The 24981-nt window shown below is 46.7% G+C and overlaps 1 protein-coding gene across 1 annotated transcript in view; it reads left to right on the top strand.

The window, feature by feature from the left end:
• The window catches only part of LOC106605062 (serine/threonine-protein kinase 32C), a 104140-nt gene that overhangs the window by 71532 nt on the left and 7627 nt on the right, over positions 1-24981 (top strand). The window contains exons 3-9 of the mRNA XM_014200324.2: positions 149-300; positions 13138-13311; positions 17238-17275; positions 20749-20838; positions 21075-21178; positions 21418-21534; positions 24250-24375. Of these exons, the coding sequence (XP_014055799.1) occupies positions 149-300; positions 13138-13311; positions 17238-17275; positions 20749-20838; positions 21075-21178; positions 21418-21534; positions 24250-24375 (801 nt within the window). The remainder of the gene's footprint in view (positions 1-148; positions 301-13137; positions 13312-17237; positions 17276-20748; positions 20839-21074; positions 21179-21417; positions 21535-24249; positions 24376-24981) is intronic.

Here is a 24981-nt window from a genome sequence, read left to right on the forward strand (position 1 = left end):
TGTGTGTGTGTGTGTGTGTGTGTGTGTGTGTGTGTGTGTGTGTGTGTGTGTGTGTGTGTGTGTGTGTGTGTGTGTGTGTGTGTGTGGTTCCAGACCTAAGTTATTTGGTAACTCACTCTCTGTTCTTCTGTCCTTGTCTCCCCTGCAGGTGTGCATTGTGCAGAAGAGGGACACAGAGAAGATGTACGCCATGAAGTACATGAACAAACAGCAGTGCATAGAGAGAGACGAGGTCCGAAACGTCTTTAGAGAGCTAGAGATTCTACAGGAAATTGAACATGTTTTTTTAGTAAACCTCTGGTGACTATCCTGTGTTTTTTTTCACTTTCTATACTGTTTGTACATTCTGCATGCCTCTGCTGGTACCGTGTGTGTGTGTGTGTGTGTGTGTGTGTGTGTGTGTGTGTGTGTGTGTGTGTGTGTGTGTGTGTGTGTGTGTGTGTGTGTGTGTGTGTGTGTGTGTGTGTGTGTGTGTGTGTGTGTGCGTGCGTGTGTGTGTGGAGATTCTCTGTTGGGGGTAGATGCATGTTTAACCCTCAATTGGACAATGAGATGAGAATGTTAAATTGAAGGGAAACAACCGTTGTGGTCTCAAATGACACCCTATTTATAGTGCACTACTTTCGACCAGTGCCTTTTGATAAGTCAATGCCTGTCGACTGTGCCAGTTTTAACGGACCCAGAAAGTGGGGATACGGCTCTGGTCAAAAGTAGCGCACTACATAGGGAACATGAGATTTGACCAGATGATTTTCATTCAGGTCCATGAGCCCATTGCACCACACATTTCTTAATTACTGTAATGTAAAGTAAGTTGAGCCAATACTTTCCCCTCAGGAGTATGAATGATATCTGGGTGATGTAGGGGACCAGCTTGGTTATTCAACTATCTCCGTGTCTCTACAGCACATATTCTAAATGGCATTGGGAAGCTAGCACAGTGTTTACAGCATATTACACCAAAGCACTTTGCTCCTGTTTTAATTGGTAGAATGATATTGCACACGGTGGTAATATCCTCTGAGTAATTGATACAGGGAGCGTCGATCATTTCATACACACCCTTTATCACCGAGCGCCAAGACAAAAGTACACCCAGCACACACTGCAGCTTATTACTCTAAGTCTTGTATGCGTGTTAGTTTTTATCCAAAGTTGGCGATGATTAAAGTTTTAACACTAGAATGTTTTTTTTGTTGTTTTTTTTTGTCTGAGAGAAGCTTCCAAACTAAAATAAACAGAGGGCTTTTTAATGAGGTGGTGGTAATAGTAGTAGGGCCTGTGTGTGTGTTTTTTTAATATAATTCCCTCAAGGAGTGTACAGCCCTATCCTTGTTCTAGTTTCCCTGCTTTTCTCTGATTGGCTCTGCATCTGTGCATCTATGGTACATCAAAAGCCCCATTAGCGACAAAGACACAGCAGCGTTATGAGTAGGCAGGAACTATAGTGCTCCTTAGATCGCACCTCATCTTCCTGCGATTCAAGTCAACTTCAGAGGGAAACTGGGTAAGTGGTCAGCCCATCTCAAATTACGCTGGAACAAAACAACAACAACAAGGCATGCCAGAGTGGCGTGGAATTGGTTCCATCACACTCAGCCGGTATATTTTTTTATTTTTATTTCACCTTTATTACTAGGTAGGCTAGTTGAGAACAAGTTCTCATTTGCAACTGCGACCTGGCCAAGATAAAGCATAGCAATTCGACACATACAACAACACAGAGTTACACATGGAATAAACAAAACATACAGTAGAACAAAAGAAAACAAAAAGTCTATATACAGTGAGTGCAAATGAGGTAAGTTAAGGCAATAAATAGCCCATGGTGGCGAAGTAATTACAATATAGCAATTAAACACTGGAATGGTAGATGTGCAGAAGATGAATGTGCAAGTAGAGATGCTGGGGTTCAAAGGAGCAAGATAAATAAATAAATACAGTATGGGGATGAGGTAGATAGATAAATGGGCTGTTTACAGATGGGCTATGCACAAGTGCATTGATCTGTGAGCTGCTCTGACAGCTGGTGCTTAAAGATAGTGAGGGAGATATGAGTCTCCAGCTTCAGAGATTTTTGCAGTTTGTACCAGTCATTGGCAGCAGAGAACTGGAAGGAAAGACGACCAAAGGAGGAACTGGCTTTGGGGGTGACCAGTGAGATATACCTGCTGGTGCGCGTGCTACGAATGGGTGCTGCTATGGTGACCAGTAAGCTGAGATAAGGCGGGGCTTTACCTAGCAGAGACTTGTAGATAACCTGTAGCCAGTGGGTTTGGCGACGAGTATAAAGCGAGTGCCAACCAACGAGAGCGTACAGGTCGCAATGGTGGGTAGTGTATGGGGCTTTGGTGACAAAACAGATGGCACTGTGATAGACTGCATCCAGTTTGTTGAGTAGAGTGTTGGAGGCTATTTTATAGATGACATCACCAAAGTTGAGGATCGGTAGGATGGTCAGTTTTACGAGGGTATGTTTGGCAGCATGAGTGAAGGATGCTTTGTTGCGATATAGGAAGCCGATTCTAGATTTCATTTTGGATTGGAGATGCTTAATGTGAGTCTGGAAGTCTAACCAGACACCCAGGTATTTGTAGTTGTCCACGTATTCTAAGTCAGAGCTGTCCAGAGTAGTGCTGCTGGACGGGCGAGCAGGTGCGGGCAGTGATCGATTGAATAGCATGCATTTAGTTTAACTTGTGTTTAAGAGCAGTTGGAGGCCACGGGAGGAGAGTTGTACGGCATTGAAGCTTGTCTGGAGGTTAGGGCCAGAAGTATACAGAAGGGTGTCGTCTGCGTAGAGGTGGATCAGAGAATCACCAGCAGCAAGAGCAAGAGTGACATCATTGATGTATACAGAGAAAATAGTCGGCCCGAGGATTGAACCCTGTGGAATCCCCACAGAGACTGCCAGAGGTCCGGACAACAGGCCCTCCGGTTTGACACACTGAACTCTATCAGAGAAGTAGTTGGTTAACCAGGCGAGGCAATCATTTGAGAAACCAAGGCTGTCGAGTCTGCCAATAAGAATGTGGTGATTGACAGAGTCGAAAGCATTTACATTTACATTTAAGTCATTTAGCAGACGCTCTTATCCAGAGCGACTTACAAATTGGTGCATTCACCTTATAATATCCAGTGGAACAACCACTTACAATAGTGCATCTAAATCTTTTAAGGGGGGGGTTAGAAGGATAACTTTATCCTATCCCAGGTATTCCTTGAAGAGGTGGGGTTTCAGGTGTCTCCGGAAGGTGGTGATTGACTCCGCTGTCCTGGCGTCATGAGGGAGCTTGTTCCACCATTGGGGTGCCAGAGCAGCGAACAGTTTTGACTGGGCTGAGCGGGAACTGTGCTTCCTCAGAGGTAGGGAGGCGAGCAGGCCAGAGGTGGATGAATGCAGTGCCCTTGTTTGGGTGTAGGGCCTGATCAGAGCCTGAAGGTACGGAGGTGCCGTTCCCCTCACAGCTCCGTAGGCAAGCACCATGGTCTTGTAGCGGATGCGAGCTTCAACTGGAAGCCAGTGGAGAGAGCGGAGGAGCGGGGTGACGTGAGAGAACTTGGGAAGGTTGAACACCAGACGGGCTGCGGCGTTCTGGATGAGTTGTAGGGGTTTAATGGCACAGGCAGGGAGCCCAGCCAACAGCGAGTTGCAGTAATCCAGGCGGGAGATGACAAGTGCCTGGATTAGGACCTGCGCCGCTTCCTGTGTGAGGCAGGGCCGTACTCTGCGAATGTTGTAGAGCATGAACCTACAGGATCGGGTCACCGCCTTGATGTTAGTGGAGAACGACAGGGTGTTGTCCAGGGTCACTCCAAGGTTCTTAGCACTCTGGGAGGAGGACACAAGGGAGTTGTCAACCGTGATGGCGAGATCATGGAACGGGCAGTCCTTCCCCGGGAGGAAGAGCAGCTCCGTCTTGCCGAGGTTCAGCTTGAGGTGGTGATCCGTCATCCACACTGATATGTCTGCCAGACATGCAGAGATGCGATTCGCCACCTGGTTGTCAGAAGGGGGAAAGGAGAAGATTAATTGTGTGCCGTCTGCATAGCAATGATAGGAGAGACCATGTGAGGATATGACAGAGCCAAGAGACTTGGTGTATAGCGAGAATAGGAGAGGGCCTAGAACAGAGCCCTGGGGGACACCAGTGGTGAGAGCACGTGGTGCGGAGACAGATTCTCGCCACGCCACCTGGTAGGAGCGACCTGTCAGGTAGGACGCAATCCAAGCGTGGGCCGCGCCGGAGATGCCCAGCTCGGAGAGGGTGGAGAGGAGGATCTGATGGTTCACAGTATCAAAGGCAGCAGATAGGTCTAGAAGGATGAGAGCAGAGGAGAGAGAGTTAGCTTTAGCAGTGCGGAGAGCCTCCGTGACACAGAGAAGAGCAGTCTCAGTTGAATGCCCAGTCTTGAAACCTGACTGATTAGGATCAAGAAGGTCATTCTGAGAGAGATAGCAAGAGAGCTGGCCAAGGACGGCACGTTCAAGAGTTTTGGAGAGAAAAGAAAGAAGGGATACTGGTCTGTAGTTGTTGACATCGGAGGGATCGAGTGTAGGTTTTTTCAGAAGGGGTGCAACTCTCGCTCTCTTGAAGACGGAAGGGACGTAGCCAGCGGTCAAGGATGAGTTGATGAGCGAGGTGAGGTAGGGGAGAAGGTCTCTGGAAATGTTCTGGAGAAGAGAGGAGGGGATAGGGTCAAGTGGGCAGGTTGTTGGGCGGCCGGCCGTCACGACGCGAGATTTCATCTGGAGAGAGAGGGGAGAAAGAGGTCAAAGCACAGGGTAGGGCAGTGTGAGCAGGACCAGCGGTGTCGTTTGACTTAGCAAACGAGGATCGGATATCGTTAACCTTCTTTTCAAAATGGTTGACGAAGTCATCCGCAGAGGGGGGGGGGAGGGGGAGGAGGATTCAGGAGGGAGGAGAAGGTAGCAAAGAGCTTCCTAGGGTTAGAGGCAGATGCTTGGAATTTAGAGTGGTAGAAGGTGGCTTTAGCAGCAGAGACAGAAGAGGAAAATGTAGAGAGGAGGGAGTGAAAGGATGCCAGGTCCGCAGGGAGGCGAGTTTTCCTCCATTTCCGCTCGGCTGCCCGGAGCCCTGTTCTGTGAGCTCGCAGTGAGTCGTCGAGCCACGGAGCAGGAGGGGAGGACCGAGCCGGCCTGGAGGATAGGGGACAGAGAAAATCAAAGGATGCAGAGAGGGAGGAGAGGAGGCTTGAGGAGGCAGAATCAGGAGATAGGTTGGAGAAGGTTTGAGCAGAGGGAAGAGATGATAGGATGGAAGAGGAGAGAGTAGCGGGAGAGAGAGAGCGAAGGTTGGGACGGCGCAATACCATCCGAGTAGGGGCAGAGTGAGAAGTGTTGGATGAGAGCGAGAGGGAAAAGGATACAAGGTAGTGGTCAGAGACTTGGAGGGGTTGCAATGAGATTAGTGGAAGAACAGCATCTAGTAAAGATGAGGTCAAGCGTATTGCCTGCCTCGTGAGTAGGGGGGGACGGTGAGAGGGTGAGGTCAAAACAGGAGAGGAGTGGAAAGAAGGAGGCAGAGAGAAATGAGTCAAAGGTAGACGTAGGGAGGTTAAAGTCACCCAGAACTGTGAGGGGTGAGCCATCCTCAGGAAAGGAACTTATCAAGGCGTCAAGCTCATTGATGAACTCTCCAAGGGAACCTGGAGGGCGATAAATGATAAGGATGTTAAGCTTGAAAGGGCTGGTAACTGTGACAGCATGGAATTCAAATGAGGAGATAGACAGATGGGTCAGGGGAGAAAGAGAGAATGTCCACTTGGGAGAGATGAGGATTCCAGTGCCACCACCCCGCTGGCTCGATGCTCTAGGGGTATGCGAGAACACGTGGGCAGACGAGGAGAGAGCAGTAGGAGTAGCAGTGTTATCTGGGGTAATCCATGTTTCCGTCAGCGCCAGGAAGTGTAGGGACTGGAGGGTAGCATAGGCTGAGATGAACTCAGCCTTGTTGGCCGCAGACCGGCAGTTCCAGAGGCTGCCGGAGACCTGGAACTCCACGTGGGTCGTGCGCGCTGGGTCCACCAGGTTAGAGTGGCAGCGGCCATGCGGTGTGGAGCGTTTGTATGGCCTGTGCAGAGGGGAGAGAACAGGGATAGACAGACACATAGTTGACAAGCTACAGAAGAGGCTACGCTAATGCAAAGGAGATTGGAATGACAAGTGGACTACACGTCTCGAATGTTCGGAAAGTTAAGCTTACGTTGCAAAAATCTTATTGACTAAAATGACGAAAATGATACAGTACTGCTGGCTGGTGGAGTAGGCTAGCTAGCAGTGGGTGCGTTGTTGACTTTGAACGTGTAGCTGGCTAGGTAACCTCGATAGTTTCAGTACTACACCTTGTCATGATACAAAAGCAACTTTGTAGCTAGCTAACATAACACTAATCAAGACGTTCCTTTGTAATGTATTTAGTTTCTACAATGCTGCTCGTCGGTAATAGTTGGCTGGGTTAGGAAAAATGGCGTCGCGGGGGACGGAAATAGCTGGCTAGTTAACCTCGATAATTACTAAACTACACAATTATCAAGCTATGACAAAGACAACTATGTAGCTAGCTAGCTAACACTGCACTAGTCAAATCGTTCCGTTGGAAAGTATTAGTATCTACAGCGCTGCTAGTCGGTAACGGTTGGCTAGCTAGCAGTGGGTTAATGATGACTAGGTGTGTTGACTAAGTCAGGCGTCGCGTCGCGGCTGGCTAGCTAGCCTCGATAATTACTCTAACTACACAATTATCTTAGATGCAAAGACAGCAAAGATAACTATGTAGCTGGCTAACTAACACTAACACTACACTAATCAAGTCGTTCCGTTGTAATGTAATAGTTTCTACAGTGCTGCTAGTCGGTAGAAGTTAGCTGGTTGGCTAGCTAGCAGTGTTGACTAGCTAGCTAGCAGTGATGACTACGTTAGGAGGACGAAGATAGCTAACCTCGATAATTACTCTAATTACTCTAAACTACACGATTATCTTTGATACAAAGACGGCTATGTAGCTAGCTAAGAAAAATTGCTCAGATCAAACAAATCAAACCGTTGGAATGTAATGAAGTGTAATATTACCTGTGGAGCGAAGCGTAAAGCCTTGGCCAGGTCGATGAATATGGCTGCACAGTAATGTCTCTTATCGATGGTGGTTATGATGTCGTTTAGGACCTTGAGCGTGGCTGAGGTGCACCCATGACCAGCTCTGAAACCAGATTGCATAGCGGAGAAGGTACGGTGGGATTCGAAATGGTCGGTAATCTGTTTGTTAACTTGGCTTTCGAAGACCTTAGAAAGACAGGGTAGGATAGATATAGGTCTGTAGCAGTTTGGGTCTAGAGTGTCTCCCCTTTGTAGAGGGGGATGACCGAGTTATTATGTATCCCTTTGTTGGTGAATATATTGTTTGGATAATTTATCCATTGTTTTGATCTACTCTCCTAAAAACATACACAGGCTGTCAAATCTGCATTACAAAGACCATCAATGCATGGGGTGGGGGGGGGTGGGGGGGGGTGATAGGAAGGCACATCCGCAACCGTCGCCATCAAACTGTTCAGATTTAGCGAAACAAAGGTAGAAAGCTGGCAAAACCCACATGGAGACGGCCTGCCTGTCAGGCCACAGCTGTTCCCGTCTGTCGACTCGAGGGAAAAACCGATACAGTACGTTTTTTCCAAAGTTGATTTGTTTTTTTAAACCCACGGACCCCAAACCTGAGCAGCTGTCGTACCGTAATACTGGCCAGCCTGGTCCCCTGCCAAGCCACCAGAGAACGAACGGCAGAGTTTCTAAAATAACTTTGTACAGAGTGTATCAATCACACTAGCCTCATTGTGTATTCTTCCTGCAGATGAAGGCTCTCACTGACCAGACTCTTTTTTTTCTTTTGGTTGATTTGGCCTTCCTGTTGGGTTCTTCCTTGGCTTGTCTGAAGTTGACATCTGATGTCCTGCTGAGCCTATCATGCTTACTCAGTGAAAAATCGAATGAGAAAAGGCTCTGACTTTTCTCCTCAAACCAGAGAAAGAGAGCTCAGCACAGAGACATAAAGGAATTCACTGTTTAACCATCTCCTTCATTAAACCGTCTCCTTCATTAACTTGTTCTTACTTTCAATCAATCAGGTGATGAGGAGTTCCTAATATGGATGTCATCACAATATTTGGTGATACTTTACTACCCTCTTTACAGCGTAAGGGTCAGGAGTTTAATTAGTACTGTTCGTGGGTATGCTGCTGCACATCTTAAGTCTTTGCTGACTTGCAGAACATTGGCAGTGTCCATGGTCATGTACTGTGTTATGTGTTCTGGCTGTAGGAGTTTGCACAATGAGGTGTTCCATTATTGATGGAGTGAAGATGGGCCAACCAGGGTTTCTGGGAACTGCAGTGCCTATATTCCCCAAAGTAAACATCAGAGGGTGCCACTCATGAGAACGCCAGCTTTGATTAAGATTAGTAGGAGTTGTTTCCTCTCCAGAAAGAGAGGGGGAGAGGGGAAGCTTGAGAGAAACAGCCATCCCGTAAAGTAACGATTCTTGAAATCACAACGAAGGCGAGAGAGAGAGAGAGAGAGAGAGAGAGAGAGAGGTGGGGGGTAAAAGGTGTTAAGAAGGGATTTGGGCATTGTTTAGTTTGTCAAAACAGAGTTTCACCATCTACGAGGCTTTGGATTTGCTTCCTTCTCTCTATCTCGCACACACACCATTTTGAAGCCTAAGTTTGCTTTCATTATGATGTCCTGAATTCTGTTGGTTTTCTTTTGAAAAAAGCTCCATCCATTGCTTCAGCTTCAGAGATAATTCATTAGAGGGAACCTGGGCACCAAATCCACATCACTAGAACAAGACTGCTTAAAAAGCCTGGAGGACTGTCAAGTTTGCTGCATGCGCTAATTGCCGTGACCATTCACTTGCTGCAGATAGATGCCATATAATGTGTAGGAGTGGGATATACATGTATTCAAATGGATTAGCCACCTTGAGAATTCCGAAAAAATATATAATCTGCAGCATTCAAGAAATCCACCCAAATCACCCAAGCCATCACGACACAGGTGTAGACGCGGTCTACGTCTTATCCCCCGATCAATTTGTATTTCTAAATTGCCGAGGTCATATTTCCCTACCCGGACGTACAGTATTACATGCATTAAGTGTATGCAGTGAAATTGATCCCGTGCACTTTCCAGTGTAAATCATTACCAGGACAAGGTTTTGCCTTAAGCATTACATTGAAACAAATCTACTCTCAAACACCGTTGGCCAGAATCCCCTGGGATGTGGACGGAGGTAGTGAAAGCTGAACCAAGTGAAGAAGAAAGTGATGCGAGAGGGAGTTAATGTGTCAGAGCTGAGCACTGTGGGATATTTGTTGTCTGTGAGCTAAGGCTCTGGAGACCCTTTTAAAGAGGGTTTTTAAGGCATCGCAGAGGGTGAGTCATCGGTGGATCCGCTGAGCTGTGTTCTTCCTCCGCTGTCCATCCGTCCTGTCCATCAGAGAGAGTGAGAGACTGAGCGAGAGAGAAGTCACTGTGGTGAGAATAGATGCACACTCTGTCCTCCTCCATGTCCATTAAGAATATTGATTCCTTGGCTGAAGAGAACAATGCTCTGGGAGACGGTGAGACAAATTAGGGCTTTACCCCAAACACAATAGGCATAACAAGCCCTGGGTGGAAGCTTAGGTTCTGTTGACATCCATAAAACTAACTGAAGGATATTTCCTCAGGGGCTAAGTCCTATTCGCTTTCTTCTTCTGCTGTTACAAACTCATTTATACAGCAGTCTGCATTAGATACAGAGCGTCACAGGAGTTAGTAACAGTCACAGGACTCTGTAACTTTCCAAAGCAACCTCACCATTAAAGTGAGTGTTCTGTTCTCTCTGCAGTTGTAACTTTCCAGAGCCACCTTACCGTTTCACGGTCCTGTAGGACGTCCGAAGTGCACCTTGTGAAATAAGGCCAGTGGAGGTGGGGAGAGGGGTGTGCTGGGGGGACCAGAGGAGGGGAACGGGGGTGGGGGGGGGTGAGGGGACTAGGCTAGGGACCGCAGAGCGAGAGGCAGCACTCACTCATTCATTGCATTGTTGGAGGGATCCTCAGAGGAGCCAGACGTGTCTTGTGATCCAGCCCCTTGACCAGCCTGAGCCACGCTGTCTCTATCGCAAGACTATCTAGGCCACAGTCACAAAGCAGACCACATTCAGAGCCCCGTGTCTCTTTTTTCTTTCTCTCTTCCTCTCTCTCGCTCTCTCTCTACCCCATCTCTCTTTCACCCTCTCTCCCCTCCATGTCTCTCTCCTCCCTCGCTCTCACTCATCTAGCGCTCTCTCTCTCTCTCTCTCTTTCCTCCTTACGCTTCCCTCGGCTCATTTGTCATCATGGCCTGATTATTTCAGCCTGTTTCTCAGACTCTTTACAGCATGGTAACCTTCCTCTGTACTCTGCAGTCCCAGTCAGTCCAGGCCTGTCCTGACTGTTCCACATGGCCCCTCTTCTCCTTGGCCCTGCCAAAATGCTCCCAAGCCTCAGGCCTTAGCCAGGTCCCCAATCAACTGTCTTGGTCATATTTGACCCATGACAAGTCCATTCTCAAGTTATTTCCTCTTATAGCTTTCTCTTTGTAGTCTTTTTTTTCAGAACTGTAATATTGTCAATGAGAGAAGAGATGTTTGGAGAACTCCGTTTGTGTCTGGTCACACACATTACAATTCTCCTCTTTCACTAACTTGCTTTCATCCATTTGTCTTAGCTGCTGCCTTGGCCTCTCCTTGAACAATTTTTACAGACATTTTTACAGGGTGCTTGTGTGCTTTGATTTTGAATTTGCCAAACGTATCTAGTGAGACACATGCTGTATTTGGTGAAGCATTCATCCGGAATGTTCTCTCTCACTCTCTTGCTCTCTTCTTCTCTCTCACTTTCTGTCGCTCCCTGTCCTTGGTGTTAAATGTGAATGTGACAACGCTGTCACTATCCAAGCTTAAATACGGCTCAGATGTCAGCTCCACGTCTGACAGTTTACCTGAAGGGGAGGTGGAAACTGCTCTAATCTCAGCCACGGGGGCTCAGGAAACGGGCCCTAATACCACTGCTATCACACTGGACGCCACAGAGGGCATTCTCTTCACCATCAGCTGCATGCTGCTCAGGATCAGGGCATAACAAGGAGGTGATAAGAAGGTGACAATAACTAGGGACTTGTGGGCAGCAAACTCCATCTCAACCAATCTCAGCCTGGCCATCTGTTGATGCTGTGTGTGTTTGGAGTGGAGGTTAGGTTTGTTAGATCTCCAGTCATCAGACCAAGCTATTGGAACACGTCACCAGGATGTCCACGGATAGATCCTGCATCGGTTTTCTCTTGATCTGAAGGAAGATGGACGCTTTGGTGGAAATTGTTTAATGTCATGCTGTTTTTGACTGCAAGAGACAGTTTTTTTACCCCTAGGGCAGTGTTTCCCAAACTTGGTCCTGGGGATCCCAACAGGAGCACGTTTTTGTTTTTGCCCTAGCACTACACAGCTGATTCAAATAATCAAAGATTAATGATGAGTTGGTTATTTGAATCAGCTGTGTAGCGCTAGGTCAAAAACCAAAACGTGCTCCCCTTGGGGTCCCCAGGACCGAGTTTGGGAAACACTGCCCTAGGCTATAGATGATTTCACTGACTTACAATAATAACCTTATACAATGCTGATCACATAAGTCCAATATTGTGTTTAGCATGGATCCCTCCCAATCCCTCCTTCTCAGAACTTCTTCTCAACCAATCCCTCTGACAGAAATAGGAAACCCCTGTCAATCATTTTTCTTTTATTTGATGGGGAATATTCATTGAGGCAGTAATCTTTTTCAAAATCAGACCATTTCATCAGTTGATCGGTGTGTTCCTTTTGACGTCAGGCTTGATATTGTTGTGAACAGCGTTCGGCGTTGCAAAACCGATGTCTTGGAGAGGATAGGTTGATTTTCACTCGCTCTGAAACATGGTGCTCCATTTTCTCGGATATAGAGAGCAAGAAATTGCGCCTGGAGAGGGCCAATCAAAATGCCCCCTGAGTGTGTGGGGTTAAGCCTGGTGATATAGAGCTAGGATGAGGAAATCTGCCAAGATGAAAAATATATAATAATGCTGCAATAATCTACCAGGCTTTAATGGGAAAATAAAGAAATCTCCCGCTATCTCTCGGCTTGAGCGCCTCCGGAAAGCCTTCTCGCTCTCTCTCTCGCTCTCTCTCTCTTGCTCTCTCGCTCTCTCTCTGTTGTGACTACTGTGAGATGATTGTGGGTTTCTGACATTTTGTGTTTATGTACTGTGTGGTTTGTATTTCTAGTGTGCTGCTAGGGCTTGGTGTTTTAGTCGACACCTGTGGAGAGAGGGTGTAGTAGAGTGTCCCAAATCCCACCCAGATTATTTTCTGGATGAGTTTTAATGTGATGTGCTTGATTAGTAAGCCTGATTGACAACGATCTTTAGCCGTCCATCAGCCGTTTTCAAGTAAGAGACATCAATCAAAGGCTGGCTCTGTTCTCGCCTTAATTTGGCAATCACTCTCCTGCATTCACACACTCCGACAAATGTCAGCTCATTTAAGATAACGATCACTCTCAAAGTTATCGCTCCCACGGTGCTTGTTTTGAGCTTTCATGTGAGTACGCACTCACACCAACTCCTGCGTACATGAACACATAATAGGCTATAGGCCAGGGCTCTCTAACCCTGTTCCTGGAGAGATACTCTCCTGTAGGTTTTCGATCCAACCCCACTTGTAACTAACCTGATTTCAGTTTATCAACCAGCTAATTATTAGAATTAGGTGTGCTAGATTAGGGTTGGAATGAAAACCTACAGGACGGTAGCTCTCCAGGGACAGAGTTGGAGAGCCCTGATTTGCACACGCAAACTCAGTTCCACACATGCATAGTGAGTGTCTTGTGTGAGATATGCTACGGTTTTACTGTTGTGTGTTTTTGCGGTTGGTAGATGCAGGGTTCAGCAGGAGGCATGTGGTCAGCATGTTGTCTTGCGCCTGTGTGTCATGTTCCCGTGTGTGTGTGTATCCTGGCCCTAACAGGATCTTGACTGAGCCCTCTGACCGCTGCCTTGTGTCCCAGGTACTCGTTCCAGGACGAGGAGGACATGTTCATGGTGGTGGATCTGCTGCTGGGAGGAGACCTGCGCTACCACCTCCAACAGAACGTCCATTTCAACGAGGACGCTGTCAAACTCTACCTGTGTGAGATGACCCTGGCACTGGACTACCTGCAGAACCAGCACATCATCCACAGGTATGGGCAACATCCATAGACACAACATCTACTGCACTGGGCTACATATAGGCACCTCATCCACAGGTATGGGCTAGAATAACGACACCGTTTCGCCAAAACACCCAGCAGGTGATTGCTAACACACAGCTGGCCACCGTCTGCTTTTAGCTGTTCGTCTTACCTCCCCGATTACGCCTATCCTGGGTGCCACTCCTGGTACTCCTGGCCCTCTCTCTCCCACTCCCTGTTCCAGAGACCCGACATCCCATCACCTGCATGTCCAGAGGGAGATGAATGGCCTGCGTTAGGGGGTGTTATGATTCATCATCATCCTTTTCTCATCTGTCTTGTGTGTCCCCGGGCAGAGCGGATAGTCCTGCATCACTCTTTTCACTGTCCCAGCTCTGACACCGGCTACATGCTCACCTCACTGCAGTACTTGAGAACCGCCGCTCTTGGTCTGATGATGTAGCCTTTCAATCTGTGGGCTCATTGGAGGAAAAGCCACAGCTTTTAATTGACTAGTATATCACTGGACAGTGGTTCAGTTCTTTGTATGCTTTTTAAGGAGCTGAGTTCTCTCCATCGGATTTTGAAACTTAAATGGGTTTAGTAGCCTATAGGCTATGTGTGTCCAGCAGTCTGTTGTTTGCTGAACAGAATTGTCTCTATAATCACCTGGGCATTCTCCTTTCATTTTTTGCTTCTTTGCATATCTAAACAAAGCTCTGGTATCTATGTTGCTGTAACCATCAATCTTCTTCAGCGTGGGATGACTTGCAGTCGTGAGTTTTTGTTGAAATTGCCGAGTGCAGTGAAAAGTGTCAGTGCTGTAAATGAAAAGTGTTTATGTCCCTGTAGACCATGAACTCCACTCACTGATGGCCTCAAAATGTTTTAACCTTTATTCCAAAGCTCGTTTTCAGCAAATCGCTCCTCGAAAGTGCAAAGAACTGTGTGGGTGCTTGCGTACTGGTTAGAAGGTGAGTGCGTGTGTGCGTTTGTGCCGTTGAGCGCACACATACACCAAATGGTGTCAATCCAACTAGATCATCACACTTGTCCTTTCTTAAACTCAGCAGCTAATTAAAAACATTTTCACCTCGTGAACTTGATAAATGTGCTTCACGATAGGGTTTGGCGGTATCCAGATTGTCATACTGTTTCTGTACCATACCGGGGTATACGGTATTACCAGAAGTGCACACACAAGGGGGTGCTATTGTAAAATATGTATTTATTTTTTTACGCACAAAACAATTTAGGCAACAGGGATCTTGATCCAGGAGGGGATTGAATGTCTCTACTGTAACCAAGCAGCTTGATCTAGCCACTTAGCTAGCAAGTTAGTAAACCTAGCTGGAGCCCTGAGCTGGATATCATTTATTTGACACATCTTAGATTTCTCATAGTTATACTTATAAGCAGTGGCGTAGTTCAGCACCGAGGCAGACCCTGCGAGGCGGGGGGCCCCCCCCCAAACCCCCCAAAAAATGTCATACCATCGGTATTTCGAAATACCGCGATATACGGTATATCGCCCAAGCCGTCTTGATTATCTAAATACCAATGAAGTCAGTTAAAAAGAGATTCAGTGAGTTTTACCAAGTCTCTGTTTTAATCTCATCCTGGCATCAACTGTTCTGACTGACACAATTGTGTCTGCTGAAGGAGGCCAAGTCCAATCCCTAGGTATCTGTGGCCATCTCCTGCTCTACAATGTGGTTTCACGCTGTGGGTTTGTGAAAGGAAAATACTATTCTTTTTTTGCACCAACTGGGGGGAAGAAGTGTCTCCTAGCAACAGTCTGCTGCTGCCATGATGCCCGAGGAATGAAAAATTAGTCCAAGCGAAGGAGTCCCCAAAGAACGCCAAAACATTCCCCCTCTTTTCTTCTTCTTCTGCACTGGAGACAAACTGAAACAGTGAGAAAAAAAATGTTAACTTCCCACTTCTAAAGTGGAGGGCTTTGAGGTGGAATCCCATCTCACACTTGTCAGTCGTCTGCTGCTGGAGTTTCCATGCTTGGGAAACACGTTTGACTGCATTGCTAGTCACGTAAAATAAAAATTGTGTTCAATGAGCAATGCTCTGTATGGTTTTACATATCAAATAACGACGGTGGCGGTATGGCAGGGTGGCAGAGCTTTCATATTGGATTTTCTCGCATGGCTATAGGGTATGAATAGAATGCATTTCCATTAAACCTCTTGAGAAATCCATCAGTTAGCAATAGAGATGTACTTTTTGGTATAGTATAGCCTCAGCGCTAACAGGAATGTTACTTTAGTGGAGTGTATGAGCTGGTTTTGCGTCAAATAACCACTGTGGCGATATCGGGACTTTCATACTGGAGTTCCTCCTGTACATTTCCATTGTAATCTCTTGAGAAATACATCAGTTAGCAACAGAGCCTTACCTCTTGGTATAGCATAGCCTTAGTGCACATGCATTTTATAGTAGTGTAGTGTATGAGACAAGGACTCTGTGGGCTAAATGGCTTGGTATTACAGTTCCATTTTCATTCATTTTTTATTTAACCTTTATTTAACTAGGCAAGTCAGTTAAGAACAAATTCTTATTTACAATGACGGCCTACCCTGGCCAAACCCGGACAACGCTGGGCCAATTGTGCACCGCCCTATGGGACTCCCAATCACGGCCGGATGTGATTCAGCCTAGATTCGAACCAGAGACTGTAGTGACACCTCTTGCACTGAGATGCAGTGCCTTAAACCTCGGGAGCCCCATTAAACCTCTTGAGGAATACACCAGTTAAAAAAAGACTTGATATATCCTGGTATGGTCTTGATAATATATCCTGGTATGGTCTTGATAATATATCCTGGTATGGTCTTGATAATATATCCTGGTATGGTCTTGATGATATATCCTGGTATGGTCTTGATGATATATCCTGGTATGGTCTTGATGATATATCCTGGTATGGTCTTGATGATATATCCTGGTATGGTCTTGATGATATATCCTGGTATGGTCTTGATGATATATCCTGGTATGGTCTTGATGATATATCCTGGTATGGTCTTGATGATATATCCTGGTATGGTCTTGATGATATATCCTGGTATGGTCTTGATGATATATCCTGGTATGGTCTTGATGATATATCTGGTATGGTCTTGATGATATATCCTGGTATGGTCTTGATGATATATCCTGGTATGGTCTTGATGATATATCCTGGTATGGTCTTGATAATATATCCTGGTATGGTCTTGATAATATATCCTGGTATGGTCTTGATAATATATCCTGGTATGGTCTTGATAATATATCCTGGTATGGTCTTGATAATATATCCTGGTATGGTCTTGATAATATATCCTGGTATGGTCTTGATAATATATCCTAATATCATGTTAGTGTATGAGACTCTATGTGGACTAAATGTATTAGTCACACTTGCGTGACAGGCTGCATAATTTAAAAAGTGGTGTGGGCTTTGTTAATTGGCTGTGGGCTGCGCTGGTGGGTAAACACCAAGGTGTTGTTGTTTGTGTTGGGTCTCCACTGCATGGATGCCCCATGTAATAAGCATGTGTGGAGAAAACCTGCAAGTGTCTCCCAAGCGATTGGATTGGAAATCGCCATGTTCCCCTTCATCCATGTCCAATGTAGTGTTGTAGGGATCGGAACACATACACACATAGGCACGCATTCACATATGTAATACACAGCCACATGATGTAAGCATAGAATAAAATACGCCAAGAGACACACACACACACACCTACAAGCCTCAACATGCCGATACACATGTAACACATACAGCTACCCATTCTGTTCCACACACGTGCAAGCACATGCACGTGCGCACTTAGAAACACACATTCTGTGGCACATGTTTTATATTGACTATAAATAGTTCCATGTTCTTAGACACTGATTTATCTGTGTTTCTCTCCTTCTTTCTCTCACAGGGATATCAAACCAGACAACATCTTGTTGGATGAGCAAGGTGAGCATGCCTCCTCTTAGAGATGACTTTATCCTGTACTCATTACATGTTCGCGACATGTCACAGATAGACCTGTGTACGTATTTTACCTTCATGTAACATACTACAGTGCGTTCAGAAAGTATTCACACCCCTTGACTTTTCCACATTTTGTTGTTGTGCCTGAATTTACATTTAAACTGAGATTTTGCGTTAGTGGCCTACACACCATACCCCATATGTCAACGTGGAATTGTGTTTTTAGACATTTTTACAAATGAACTAAAAATGAAAAGCTGAAATGTCTTGATTCAATAAGTGTTCAACCCCTTTGTTATGGCAAGACACATAACAAGTTGCATTTACTCACGCTGTGTGCAATAATAGGGTTCAACATGATTTTGAATGACTACCTCATCTCTGTACCCCACACATACAATTGGTAAGGTCCCTGAGTCGAGCAATTTCACAGATTCAACCACAAAAGAGCAGAGAGGTTTTCCAATGCTTCGCAAAGAAGGGCACCTATTGGTAGATGGTTAAACATAAAGACAAAGCAGACAGTGAATATCCCTTTGAGCATGGTGAAGTTATTAATTACACGTTGGATGGTGTATCAATACATCCAGTCACTGCAAAGATACAGGTGTCCTACCTAACTGAGTTGCCGGAGAGGAAGTAAACCGCTCAGGGATTTTAAAACAGCTGCGGAGTTCAATGGTTGTGATGGAAGAAAACTGAGGATGGGTCAACAACATTGTAATGACTCACAATAATGACCTAAATGACAGAGTGAAAAGAAGAATACAAATATACAGAATAAAAATATTCCAAAACATGCATTTTGTATGCAACAAGAAACTAAAGTAATACTCAACAAAAAAAAACACAGCAAAGGAAAACACTTTTTGGCCCAAATTCAAAGCCTTATGTTTGGGGCAAATCCAACACAACACATCACTGACAGGCACAGCCAGGATTATTTCTCTCCCGGGGCTAAGGGGGGGGGGGGCTAAGAAAATAGTTGATTTTTTTTCTCAATAGAAACAGATATGGCACAAAGCACATTCGATATGAATGTCGTTTTTAATTGATTTTGGCCAAAGCGGGAGCAAGTGTGGCCAAAAACATATTCAACAAAATATCTATAAGCCTAATACAAGTGACCACAAGGCAATGACAAAAGCGTATTACAGCCATAACAACACGACATCCAAAATGCGACGACAACAAGAAGTGCTTTTATTCCACATGCATAATCAGACAACTGTGCATTGGTAATAATGTTTTGGATGAAATGTCTATCACAACGTCAGAAATGAAATGAATAATATCCAACGTGCAGCCACAACGAGAAGTGCATTTATCCCATGCCTGTTAACTGTGCACACATGGTGTAAAACTAGCTGGCTATCATCACAATCTTACCCGTACCCAAACCAGACGCGCGTGCACCATAATGCGCAAATTGATTTGGTCCCCCCCACACCAAACATGATCACAACACACAGGTTGAAATATCAAAACAAACTCTGAACCAATTCTATTATTTTGGGGACAGGTCGAAAAGCATTAAACATTTATGGCAATTTAGCTAGCTAGCTTGCAGTTGCTAGCTAATTTGTCCTGGGATATAAACGTAGAATTGTTATTTTACCTGAAATGCACAAGGTCCTCTACTCCAACAATTAATCCACACATAAAACGGTCAACAGAATCGTTTCTAGTCATCTCTCCTCCTTCCAGGCTTTTTCTTTTTTGGATGTTATATGGCGATTGGCATCTAAACTTTCATAGTATTACCATGACAACCGATGAACTCAGTTCTCTTTCAATCACCCACGTGGGTATAACCAATGAGGAGATGGCACGTGGGTATCTGCTTCTATAAACCAATGAGGAGATGGGAGAGGCAGGACTTGCACCGCGTTCAGCGTCACAAATAGAACAGACTTCTATTTTAGAGCTTGGCAACGCAGACGCTCGTTGGCGCACGGGAGCAGTGTGGGTGCAATGATTGAATAACATGTATGTGTACATTCATTTTCCAGTGCGCGAGCGGTGTGGTCAGCATGTTATAGCGATTTATATTTCTATTGCAAAAATACATGTAGGCCGACTGCCCCCCCCCCACCAGCACCGGTGTAGCGCCATGCATGATCACTGAGTAACTGCCTCCTTATTTTCAAGCATGGTGATGGCTGCATCATGGTGTGGGTATGCTTGACGTTGGCAAATCCTGGGGAGTTTTTCAGAATAAAAATAAACGTGATGGAGCTATGCACAGGCAAAATCCTAGAGGAAAAAACTCCTTCAGTCTGCTTTACATCAGAGACTGGGAGAGGAATTCACCTTTCAGCAGGAAAATAACCTACATCACAAGGCCAAATCTATACTGGAGTTGTTTACCAAGAAAACAGTGAATGTTCCTGAGTGGCAAAGTTATCATTTTGACTTAAATCTGCTTGAAAATCTATGGCAAGACTTGAAAATCGCTATCTAGTCATGATCCCCAACATCTTGACAGAGCTTGAAGAATTTTGAAAAGAATAATCGGCAAAATTGAGCAATCCAGATGTGCAAAACTCTTATAGACTTATCCAAGAAGACTCACAGCTGTAATTATTGCCACATGTGTTTCTAACGTGTTGACTCAGGGGTTTGAGTACTTCTGCAACGACTATTTTAGTTATTACATTTTTTTTCTTCCACTTTGACATTAGAGTATATTGCGTAGATTGTTGACAAAAAAGGACAATTAAATACATTTTAATCCCACTTTGTAACACAACAAAATGTGAAGAAAGGAATGCTTTTGCAAGGCACTGTATATGTTTTATTGTCACCTACACCGGATAGGTGCAGTCAAATTTGTTATTTTACAGGGTCAGCCATAGTATTTTGGCACCCCTGGAGAAAAGGAGTGTTAAGTGCCTTGCTCAAGGGCACATCAACAGATTTTTCACATTAGTAGGGGCCCGTGGCAGGACTCATAACCATTCGCTAGCGGTTATATGTGGTCTGGATTTGGCAGTACTACCACTAGACCAGACTCCGGCACACAAGTCTTGTTGACACACTGAATCATGTTTTCACTAAGCTATTTGTGTTTTATTTTTCGTTACAGTTAGTTAGTCAGAGTTAGATACTGTAGCTTGAAGTTTATTTAACATGTTTTTTGAATTTTATGGATGTAGTGTTAAATATAAGTAGTTTGGTTCTGATGCTGCATTCATGACAAGTGGGAAAATTGGAAAATACTACTAATAACAAATTCTAGTGTTCAAAAACCATATTAATAGATTGTTTTTATACATCATGTTTTATTGTTCCATTTAACTGCCGAAAATGCTGTTGGCAAGGTATTTTCCTTAATATGTGATGTGAGAGTTCAGCATATGGTAGAAGTCGGAGCTCAGAGATGGTAGACCCGTTTCCCACTAACCAATAAAATTAGATGTTATGAATGCAGCATAAGCACAATATCTTCACAGGCCACGCCCACCTGACAGACTTCAACATTGCTACAATAATCAAGGATGGAGAGAGGGCCACTGCCTTAGCTGGAACCAAGCCCTACATGGGTAAGACTCTCACCTGTTATTCCTTCAAACCTTGGAAACCCTTATCACTGGCCTGGTCCCAGATCTGTTTGTGGCGTCTTGCCAACTCCTATGGTCATTGCCACAACTATGACAAGACAGATCTGGGACCCGGAAACCTTATCATTAACATACTGTGTAAATGTCCATCAGTAAGCTATGGTCTTGACTGGGTGTAGCCTAACTGTCTGACCCTGACTGAGTTGTATCCCCTTCAGCACCAGAGATCTTCCAGTCCTTTGTGAGTGGGGGGACGGGTTATGCCTTTGAGGTGGACTGGTGGTCACTAGGCGTGACGGTCTTCGAGGTGCTGCGTGGATGGGTAAGGAAAGGCATTATGGGAAGTGGAGCTGATCTTGAGTTATGACAACTGACGCTTACTGTATGTGGTTGATACTCATCGCTCTCTCTCACTGTCTGTCTATGCTTTCCTCCCCCTCTATCTCCCTCCCTCTTTTTCTCTCACTCTTTCTCTTTCCCTGCCTCTCTCTCATGCCCCCTTAATCTTTCTATCTTCCCTCCCTCTCCCTCGTACCCTCTCTCTCTTTCTCCCTCTGTCAGAGGCCCTATGAAATCCATGCCAGTAACTCCGTGGAGTCTTTAATGCAGCTCTTCAGTACCGTCAGTGTGCAGTACAACACCGCCTGGCCCAAGGACCTGGTCCATCTCATGAGGAAGGTGGGTGGGGAGGGGGAAAAGTGGACAGCAGAGGAAAGTTGAGAGGAAAGTTGAGAGGAGAGCAGAGGAGGGAAGAGGAGAGCGAGGAGAGCAGAGGAGAGCAGAGGAGAGGAGAGGAGAGCAGAGGAGGGAAGAGGAGAGCAGAGGAGGGAAGAGGAGAGCAGAGGAGGGAAGAGGAGAGCAGAGGGGAGAGCAGAGGAGAGCAGAGGGGAGAGCAGAGGAGAGCAGAGGGGAGAGCAGAGGAGAGCAGAGGGGAGAGCAGAGGGGAGAGCAGAGGGGAGAGCAGAGGAGGGAAGAGGAGAGCAGAGGAGGGAAGAGGAGAGCAGAGGAGGGAAGAGGAGAGCAGAGGAGGGAAGAGAGGAGAGCAGAGGAGGGAAGAGGAGAGCAGAGGAGGGAAGAGGAGGGAAGAGGAGGGAAGAGGAGAGCAGAGGAGGGAAGAGGAGGGAAGAGGAGGGGAGGGAAGAGAAGAGATGAGCAGGGAAGAGGAGAGCAGGGAAGAGGAGAGCAGGGAAGAGGAGGGAAGAGGGAAGAGGAGAGGGGGGAAGATGAGGAGAGGAGGGAAGATGAGGGGAGAGGAGAGGAGGGAAGAGGAGAGGAGAGCAGAGGAGGGAAGAGGAGAGGAGAGGAGGGAAGAGCAGGAGAGAAGAGGAGAGGAGAGGAGGGGAGAGGAGAGGAGGGGAGAGGAGAGGAGGGAAGAGGAGAGGAGGGAAGAGGAGAGGCGGGAAGAGAGGGAAGAGCAGGGAAGGGAAGAGGAGGGGAGGGAAGAGGAGGGGAGGGAAGAGGAGGGGAGGGAAGTGAGGGGAGAGGAGAAGAGGGAAGGGGAGGGAAGAGGAGGGGAGAGGAAAGGAGGGGAGGGAAGAGGAGGGCAGAGGATGGAAGAGGAGGGGAAGGGAGGGGAGGGAAGAGGAGAGGAGGGAAGAGGAGAGCAGAGCAGAGCAGGGAAGAGGGGAGCAGGGAAGAGGAGGGAATGGAAGCGGAGGGGAGGGAAGAAGAGAGGAGGGAAGAGAGGAGAGGGAGGTTAGATGAGGGAGAGAGGAGAGGAGGGAAGGGGAGAGGAGAGGAGGGAAGAGGAGAGGAGAGGAGGGAAGATGAGGAGAGGGAGGGAAGAGGAGAGGGGAGGGAAGAGGAGAGGAGAGGAAAGCAGAGGAGGGAAGGGAGAAGGGGCGGGAAGAGAAGGGGGAAGAGAAGAGGCGGGAAGAGAAGAGGCGGGAAGAGCAGAGGAGGGAGAGGAGAGGAGGGGAGGGCAGAGGGGCAGAGGAGGGGAGGGCTGAGGAGGGGAGGGCAGAGGAGGGGAGGGCAGAGGAGAGGAGGAGGGGAGAGGAGGGGAGGGAAGAGAAGAGGAGGGAAGGGAAGAGGAGGGAAGGGAAGAGGAGGGGAGGGAAGAGGAGGGGAGGGAAGAGCAGAGGAGGGAAGAGCAGAGGAGGGGAGGGAAGAGCAGAGGAGGGAAGAGCAGAGGAGGGCAAGGGAGAGGAGAGGAGGGGAGGGAAGAGCAGAGGAGGGAAGAGCAGAGGAGGGCAGGGGAGAGGGGAGGAGGGAAGAGGAGGGAAGATGAGGGGAAGATGAGGGGAAGAGGGAAGATGAGGGGAAGAGGGAAGATGAGGGGAAGAGGGAAGATGAGGGGAAGAGGGAAGATGAGGGGAAGTGGGAAGATGAGGGGAAGTGGGAAGATGAGGGGAAGTGGGAAGATGAGGGGAAGAGGGAAGATGAGGGGAAGAGGGAAGATGAGGGGAAGAGGGAAGATGAGGGGAAGAGGGAAGATGAGGGGAAGAGGGAAGATGGACCAGAAGTGGAGAGATGGACTGCTGTGTGGAGAGTTGTCGGGGGAGAGTGTACAATGGAGTAGAGAGTCGAGGCAGTGGTCAGAAGACAGTGGGAGGCTAATCATAATTGCGTGGGGGGCGGGGGCTCGCAGCAGTAGTGGAGGTGAACGTGGATGGAGGGAGAATGGCATGAGGCCAGAGGGAAAGAACGGGAGAGATTGAGAGAGATAAGGTCAGGGAGGAGAGACTGATGGAGTGGCAGGGAGACGGAGGAGTGAGGGTCTACTCTGTGCGTGTCTGCTCCATTCAGAGCCAAAGTGGAGGCTCCAGAGCGATGGCATCGGTCTCTTCCGCTCGGCTGCTGATCTATTACCATGTCTGAACTCCACCGAGACAGACTTAACCAGCCCTCTGGGAGAAATGACTCGCCGTCGGAATTTCGGGAGTGGGAGAATTGGGAGAGAGACTGTTGCCATGACAACAGACCACATCCCCAAAATAATTTCTCCTAGGTGTATGTTAAGCTGTACCAGGGAGAAGTCAAACAGCTGTTTTCCTCCATTGTAGATATAACACTATTGATACCAGTCACATGTATTTAGTTTCTCCCCTGACAATGATCTCAATCCTTCTCTGATTCCGTCTATGCTTATCAGGGTAACATCTTTATTTTGGATTCATAGGGGACCTGATCCTTGTACTGTAGGACTGTGGCTGACTTAAGAGTGCCCCCTAATGGTGACACCACCTACGTTATTGGATCTGATTTTAGCATTCAACTTGTTTTGTCTAAAGTCATACGTTTTTTTTTTCACTTCAATACGACTTTATTAATCCCTGAGGGTAATTTAGGAAGGAATGAAGTGTATCTCTGTAGAGATGATATTCTTTTGAATCTTTAATGGGTCTAAATGAGGTATAATTGTGTTTGTTCGCGCGCGCGTGCGCCTCCCAGCTGCTGACGGTGAACCCAGAGCATCGTTTCTCCAGCCTGTCTCACATGCAGACGGCTCCCTACCTCTCTGACATCAACTGGGACGCTGTCTACGAGAAGAAGATAGATGCTGGGTTCGTTCCTAACGTAAGTATGGACCATAAACCTATCACAGAGGAGCATAGAAGTTTCACCTTTTATGGAGCATTAACACTGATTCACACATAATACAGTATATACACTACATGACCAAAAGTGTGTGGACACCTGCTTGTCGAACATCTCATTCCAAAATCATGGCCATTAATATGTAGTTAACCCCCCCTTTTGCTGCTATAAAAGCCTCCACTCTTCTGGGAAGGCTTTCCACTAAATGTTGGAACATTGGTTTGGGGACTTGCTCTTGAGGCTGAATGGAAGCATTAGTGAGGTTGGGCACTGAAGTTGGGCGTTTAGGCATGGCTTGCAGTCGGCGTTCCAATTCATCCCAAAGGTGTTCGATGGGGTTGAGGTCAGGGCTCTGTGCAGGCCAGTCAAGTTCTTCCACACTGATCTCGACAAACCATTTCTGTATGGACCTCGCTTTGTGCACAGGGGGCGTTGTAATGTTGAAACAGGGAAGGGCCTTCCCCAGACTGTTGCCACAAATTTGGACGCACAGAATCGTCTAGAATGTAATGTCATTGTGTGCTGTAGCGTTAAGATTTGGCGGTGAGCTTCACTCCAGCCGACGCTTGGCATTGCGCATGGTGA

The sequence above is a fragment of the Salmo salar genome, chromosome ssa01 (genome assembly GCF_905237065.1).
Source record: "Salmo salar chromosome ssa01, Ssal_v3.1, whole genome shotgun sequence".
NCBI lineage: Eukaryota > Metazoa > Chordata > Actinopteri > Salmoniformes > Salmonidae > Salmo > Salmo salar.